General features: G+C 52.4%; 1 protein-coding gene across 1 annotated transcript; it reads right to left on the bottom strand.

Annotated features, from left to right (window-relative positions):
- Positions 1–2209: 2209 nt before the first annotated feature.
- Positions 2210–3205, bottom strand: GSX2 (GS homeobox 2). Its single transcript, XM_054382849.1, has 2 exons — positions 2734–3205; positions 2210–2550 (listed from the first exon to the last, which is right to left on the bottom strand). Exons 1-2 carry the CDS (start codon positions 3203–3205, stop codon positions 2210–2212), a joined length of 813 nt encoding a protein of 270 aa, XP_054238824.1.
- Positions 3206–7472: the final 4267 nt, after the last annotated feature.

Consider the following 7472-nt stretch of genomic DNA (forward strand, 5'->3'; position numbering starts at 1 on the left):
TAGCGGCTCATTCGAGAGAGCCAAGGCTGGAAAAGATCCCTGTGGGATTTTAGGAGCAAGCTGGACACAGGGAAAATGAAGCAGAGAAACAACAGCTTCCAGAGCCCATCTGAAGAGATTTTAGAGTAAGAGGAGGCAGGCCCCTCAGGCAGGCCCTTCATGAGGTTCCCTGTGAAAAAGTCATAAGGTCCACAAGCTTCTGGCCCTCTGGTATCCCCAGCCTGGCAAGTGAGGGGATGCCATTTGGATAAATACCATTCCCACCTGCTCAGCTGGGGTGTGGGCTGCTGGCCTCTGCATGGCCCTCTGCTGTGGCAGTGAATGGCTGTTGTGAGATTTTGTATTTGTTTTCCACATCCAGGTTGGAAACTTCAGTCCTGTCTTTCCTTTTCCCACCTGCTACACTGTGGGGGTGTGGGGCACTGTGGAGGGTCCAGGCTGTGGGGCAGTGCCCACACCAGGGCCTCTCCATCCTAACCCAGACCTGCCATTGCACCAGACCTCTCCTTCAAGACAAGCACCCAGTGAGAGTGTCAGTGTGCTGGGGCTACATCTCTCCTCAGCACCCAGGGTACTTGGGCCATTCACACTACAACAGGAACCCCAAGCAGGCTTATTGCTTGCTTTCTGATTAGATGCAGAGCAGCAAAGTAATGCTGGGGACACCTCTGAGACAAAGCTCCAAGGTTAGCAACCAAGCATGAGAAATGTAGAGATTGTTTGGGGAATTATTTACCAAAAAGGTCTTGCAATAGTTTCAGAGTCTGAAGTCAAAAGTGTAGTTGGGTTAGTGGGAAACTCACCCAAGGAAAAGGTGTGAGTGGGAAATATGTGCAGAAGGCACTTCTGATCTGCTCATGACTGCAGAAAAAAAGTTGTAAAGAGGTTCATTTGGGACTGACTAGCTCCAGCTCGACCCCACTCTGTGCCAACCCCCTGAAATGAGCTTGGGACCAACTGCCCAAGGCATGAACGGGCTGGAAGCAGTGGCCGGGCACTGCCTAGTGCAGGCTGCGGGGAACTTCAGCTCAGCCTGACCCCCCGAGTAGGTTTTGCTCTCGGAACTGCTCCCTGAGCCCGGCCAACCAACACCGAAAAGACTGGATACTGTCCCGGTGCCTGAGAAAAAAAAATACTGAAAATTTCCCTGGCTTCCAGTTAGCATCATCCCAGAATAACACAGGTGGAGTTCCAGCCTGGCAAAGGTGGGCAGCTCCTTTGGCGGGGGAAGTGTCGGACGGTACCAGACGGTGCAGCCGGGCCGGGCAGCATCGCCACAGGCCAGAGGCGGGAGGGCGTCCCCAACCAGGCGCGGCTGGCTGCAGTCCGGCCGCAGAGCAGCACAAAGCTGCTCGGAGTAGCAAAGCCGCTCCATTTTGCATTTCCCCTGGCCGCAGCGGGGTCCCCCCACCCTCCTCCGCTCCCCTCCCACCCCAGCAGGCCAAGTCACAGGGGAACAGAAAACATACTCGGGTTAGTAGCCGATGGCATTTATTTCTAGTCTTTACGGAGGAGTCTGACAAGTACACACCCATGCTTTCACCGTACAAAGGACTGCGAGGAAACGCACCCTGCCCCAGCCGGTCCACCTTGGCTGCTTGGACTGGGCTGGCATTGGCGGGGAGGGGATGAAGAAGAAGAAAAAAATTAAATTCCCATCCGGTCTCATTTGTTTAAATAAATATAAATAGAATTTTAATATAAAACTATTCACAAACCCAAACATTATTTTCTTATTTTTCTGAAAAAGTCCGTCCAGGAGGTTCTCAGCCTTCGGGTTTTTCTTTGCTTTTCAGTTGTTTCGTATTTCGTCTTTCGGTTCCAAATACGTTTGTTTGTGGTTGTTTGTTTTGCCTTTTTCTTTTTTTTTTCCTTCCTTTAAGTTGCCTTGGGAGAAGGTGGGGTGAGGCACCTTGGGCCATGCGAGTCCAGTCCCATGTTACATGTTGGGAAGAGCAGGTGCCTGCTCCTGGGGTTATATAAATGACGTTTTAGTTGAACTCTCACGACTAAAACATTCACATCCCAAAAATATATATATTTTATATATATATCTATTACTGCGAAGGGATAAAAATGCACATCTTGGGCAGGGAGGGCCAGCCCGCTGCAGGTCGCTGGGCTGCTGTCCCGGGGCAGCAGTGCTAGGTGAGCCTCACTGCCGCTCCGGGCTGGGACCCGGCGATGGGAGAGGAGCTCCGAGCCAGGCTCATAATGGGGAGGTCTCTTTATCCTCGGTAGCCGATGAGGGGGATAGAGACTCTTCGTCTTCCGATCTGGGGTAATGCCCCTGGTTGGTGTTGCACTTGCAGCCCCCGTGCGAGTTTCGCTGGGTGCCTTTGCCTTCTTTCTTGTGCTTCACCCTTCTGTTTTGGAACCAGATTTTCACTTGCTTCTCGGACAAGTTCAAGTATGTGGCTATTTCGATCCTCCGCAGCCGGGACAGGTACATGTTGGAGGAAAATTCTCTCTCCAGCTCCAAAAGTTGGGTGCTGGTGAAAGCTGTCCTCATCCTTTTCCCGTTTTGAATTTGGCTGGAATCTGACCCTCCTGGACGGAAGAGAAGCACTTCAGTAGGGAGAGAGAAAAGCGGGGGACAGGGGGAGAAAGAGACAAAGAAAAGCCATTCTCCCCCAACTCAGCGTCCCCGGGGCAGCCGTTTTCCCTCGGGCACCCTCGGGGGAATCCCTTCTCCCGCCTCCCTCCTTTCCCCGGCAGCCGCAGGGCTCCTACCCATGCCGAGACAGTGGAACCTCCGGGGGTCGCTGACGCTGTAGGTGGTGGCGGCGCAGGAAGGTGGGTGATGCGCCGGGTGCCCCAGGGCGGCGGCGGCGGCAGCTGCGGCGGGTACGGAGGCGGCGGGCGGAGGGTGCTGCGGCGGGTGGTGAGCGTGGCCGGCCCGCGGGCAGCACTGGGCCTCGCTGGCGGCGGCGGCGGCAGCGGCAGGGAACTGGCTCTTGAGCAGGGGGATGGCCCCGCCGCCGCGGGGGGGGTGCAGGTGTGAGGTGACGCAGAGCGGGCAGACGCAGAACGCGCCGCTCTTGCGGGACGAGCAGCCCGGACCCGACACCGACATGACGAGAGGGGAAGGCATGCCGAGAGGGATGAAGAAGTCCTGGCCGTGGTGGTGATGCTCAGGCAGGGACGGAGCCGGCCTGGAGGCGTCTTTGATGATTAAGGAGTCGACATAGAAAGAGCGGGACATTTCGGAGGGCTGCCGGAGCCGGGGCGGCTTTCCCAAAGCCGTTTTTTTTTTTTTTTCTTGCTTGGTCAAGTTGCCGCTGAAGTCCTGGCGAGGCGAGAAGGTGCTTATGTTTGAGAGCTCAACAAAAGGGTCCCTGGAGAGGGCTGGTCTTAAAGTCCCCCCGCCTGGATCCCCTGCGCCGGGGTTTTATATCAACTATTTAAACACGTGATGGCTGAAAGCCTCGCAGATCTAAATCTCCCCGGATTCCCAGGCCGGCAGGAGAGGTTGGGGAGGGGGGAGGCAAAGCGGGGAGGGCCCCAAAGTGTGCGTGCTCGCTCGCTGCCCGATGACTTCAGCCCTCCGCCTCCGCCCCAAATAAATTATAGGAGCGATGAAGCCGGGGAGGAGGCGACTGCCCCGCAGCCCCGTCACACGTCGCGCTCGCAGACACATCTCCCTGTCAACATCACCCGTGGGGTTTTCAAACCAGTTGGACGGAGTTTCTACTCGGGATTTTTTCCCCGAGGAGAACGGTCCTTTTCCCTGCACGGAGGGAAGAAGGGAGCAGGTGATGCGCTGAAACAAGCGAGTCAGCACCGGCCTCTCCCACCCCGGGTAAAGTATCATCCAAGGGGCCGTGGCTCCCATAGGGGCGTGGGACCAACACCTTTCCCCGGTCCGGTCCGCTCCCTGCACGCAGGACTCCTTCAGGAGGCCCTTTTCGCACACAGAGAAGCCAGGGTCACAGATAAGACACACAAAGTTAGGGATGGCCAGTGTATGTGTGTATACATAAGAATGCCGGGTGGGTTGTTGGGTTGGTTTTGTTTGTTGTTTTGTTTTTGTGGGGGGTTGGTTTCGGTTTTTTTTTTTGTTTTGTTTTGTTGGTTTTGTTTTGGCTTTTTTTTGTTTGTTTGTTTGTTTTTTTGTTGTTTTTTTCCCCCCTGCCCTATTCACCTCGAGTGAATCTTGCCAAAATGGCAATTACTTCGACGGACAAATCCTTCAAATATCTGGACGCTTCTCAGCTAAACGGTATCAACACGGAATAATTCGCAGTGAACTTCCCCGCCCGCTTCAGGACTGCAGCTCGCAGCGCTAATGAAAGGCGAACATGTCGGGGGGGGATTCTTTGATCTCCACCAAGTTTGCTGAAGCAATCATTCAAAGTAAAATTGGATAAACAGCTAAATACGGTCGGTGGGTCCGGAGCATTTCAGATTGCATTAAAAAGCCAAGGTATTCGCAGCATATTACACGATTTTCCAATGACCTGTTTTATGGGAATTTAAGAACAGACTTATCGTTAATAGAAAGGGATCGCGTTCTTGCTTGGCAGATGCGACGCGGCGTTTAAAACTGACTACGGATCCCATCCCACTTCACTCGAGAAAGGGAAGCGACAATTGTGCTCTAAAGCAGAAAACGCAGAGTACGCCTGATTACCAGAGGCTGAGGAGTGCATCAATAGCCGTAACGTGTTTAGAGGCGATTATCGCGCACAAGGGACGGGCCGGGGCGCGCACATCCTAACAGCCCTCCTGCACACCCACTCTTCTGCTGTTAAAAAACAACAAAATAAAGTTGTTGGCCGCCTTCTTATGAAGGCAGCATATCCTCACCCCTGGGACCGGCGAGGCTCAGCGGTGCTCTCGCCCTGCTGTCCGGTCTTCGTCCCCAATCTGCCGCAGGCAGCGTCGCCCTGTGTTCCCCCTCCCTCCAAAGCAGTCACCAGCTCGACCCCAGCCCCGCTGGTTACTCTCTTCCCCACCACCTCCCCGACGGCCCTGAACAGGCACGATGCAACAGTGTTTTTAGGGACACTCCACACTCGGCGATCTGAGGATTTATGGATAGCAATTAAAGTTTTATGAATTGCAGCTGAGGCTGGTTATGGAGCTATTTGAATGTGATTAGAATTCAATTAGAAAGTGTTTACCGGCCGGCGGGGCTCCGAAGTGTAAACAGACAGCTATTCCAGCAATGCGCTAATCCCGCGTCTTGTGACAATTAGGGACTCGCGGGGTTTAGGCGGGTCGGCTCCCACCTCACCTACTTTTCCCCGAACTGCTACCGAGGGCTCAGCCGAGGCCCCGGAGGCCCAGTCAGCCGCGGGTCCCAGGACGGTTGGCGGCCCACACCGCCTAGGCCTTCGGCTGCTGCGTGTCCCCCCCGGGGGGCGGTGGGTGCCTCCCCCGGAGACTCTGCCTCCCGAGCTCCAATGGGGTTTTAATCTCGGTCACAGCGCACAGGCATGGGGTTTTGCCTGACTCTTCCCTTTTAAAACACAGTTCCTCTGAAGGAAATTTGAATTAATCTCTGTTTTTTTTTCTTTTTTTTTTTTTCCTTCTCGTTTAAGGGAGGTTATTCTGGAAAAGAATAATAATTTAAAGAAACTATCGACCTCAGTGGCAAAAACTGTCTGCAGTGATAGAGTGGATCTGGGGACTCGGCTGTCGTAAGGGAAGGCAGGCAGAGCAAGAGTCGGATCAAAATTGCAATTTGTAATTGTTATAATAAACCAAGTGCAGAGATAAAAGACAGGAGGGGGGGAAGAAAAAAAAAACACAACAAAAACAACAACAAAAACCCTAACACAAAGAAAACCCCACTCCTGAAAGCCAGAGTAAGAAAAGAAGTCATTTGAAAGCAAAGATATCCCAAACCAGGCGGAATGATGCAAGGCGTGCGCCCACATCACATCGGCCTCGTTACAATTTTATTTTTCAATAATTCTGTCCGATAAAATTTCATTGTCCATTAAGTAATCCCCGAAATGAGAGCTCTTATGAGCCTATAATGAGCTCTAATTGCTACGACTGGGAGAGCCACGTGGAAGGATTTAGAAGGTATTAAGCAGTTGGGTACAGAGCACAGGCTGTTACCTAGCCATTACTTTCATAATTCAAGGAGAAAATTAGTCCTTTTAAGGGAAAATCCTTTGATTCCCTTCATTCTGCTCGGGGTGACAGAGTATAGCTTTGTCTGCCTTTAGTTCAAGACAGTGTAACAAATGAGAATGTAACGAAATTGCCCCCCTTTGAAAGTGGAGCAGTTCAAAAAGAACATCAGAGCCGCTCTCCTGGTCCGCCGAGCGCAGGACTGGGTGCTGGTCCCTCTTTTCTTCCAGATGTCTCTAACACCTTTATGTAGAAGAGATTCACGGCTTAAATGACAAAAGCAACTCTTTCCCTTCCCTCCCCCAACCCCACAGCTCCCGGCAGAAGAAAAAGCCATCCATGCCCTCCCGGAGAAAGAACCGGCTTTGGGGCGTTTATCTCCGCCGAGTTCACGGCAGGAGCTGCCTCCGTGGAAAGCGCCGCATCCCAGCCACACGTTTCCCCCAGAAAAAAAACAAACCAAACCAAACACCAAGCAGCTCAAACCCCAAAACAAGCTCTGCAGAGCAGCCCTGGTCGCAAACATCGCGGTGGGGTGAGAAGCGGTGGAGCTGGGCCGGGCGCGCCCGGGGCTGGGTCAGCTCCCGGGTGACAGAGCCCCGCTCCGAACCAAGCCGTGCATGGGCAAGCGAGGGGCAGCGGGCTACTGGGCTATAATCGCATTTATTCACTAATCTAACATTGATTTCCTATTAGTTTCCAAAGCGATCGGCGATCTCGAAGCCGGGTTTTGTGAAGCGAACGCAAGCAAAAGACAGGACTTGTCCCCAGCTCCCATTAAGGAGGTCATTATAAAAGCGTGAACAAGTCTATTAATGTTTTATTGAAAGCGCATCGTTAACTTGTATCCATCCTTTTCTGAAAGTGGCATTGTGATATTGCTGTCTGTGGCACATCTTACCCAATATAGCCCGAGATTTCTCCATTATCTGTAACCAAGCAACACTTTCTGAATACCAAAAATTGAAAAGAACCGCTTAGTCTTCAAGAAAGTCCTCAATAATAGTGGAAAAGAACAAAGATCCAGGAGACAACAAAATGCCACAGGGGTGACTTTTCATGAGCAATTATCTCTCATTAATCAGAAGAACAGCTGCAATATTAATTTTCCCTCTTTCTTCCTCTCTTTTCACAGTCCCCAACATTTGAATAATCATAAATTTTGATTTCATGGAGCAGCAACATCGCCAGCGACTTCGACACACAAGCTACCTACGCAGGGCGCACGCTTTGCACATAGCTCTTATTTTTAAGGCTGCCAAAGAATAAAGTGAAGAAAAGAAAAGAGAGGAAAAGTTTGGCCAGGGTTTCTTCACCCCCCCCTCCCTTTGCCTCGGAGCACGGATTAAACCAGCAGCCCCTTCCCTCTACCCCTGCCTCTTTCA

This window comes from Indicator indicator, chromosome 8 (genome assembly GCF_027791375.1).
Source record: "Indicator indicator isolate 239-I01 chromosome 8, UM_Iind_1.1, whole genome shotgun sequence".
NCBI classification, from domain to species: domain Eukaryota; kingdom Metazoa; phylum Chordata; class Aves; order Piciformes; family Indicatoridae; genus Indicator; species Indicator indicator.

Coding starts and splice junctions, on each gene's coding strand:
- GSX2 (XM_054382849.1), bottom strand. CDS start 3,205: ATGTCCCGCTCTTTCTATGTCGACTCCTTAATCATCAAAGACGCCTCC. Junction 2,551..2,733: donor GTTCCACTGTCTCGGCATGG/GTAGGAGCCCTG, acceptor TCTTCCGTCCAG/GAGGGTCAGATTCCAGCCAA.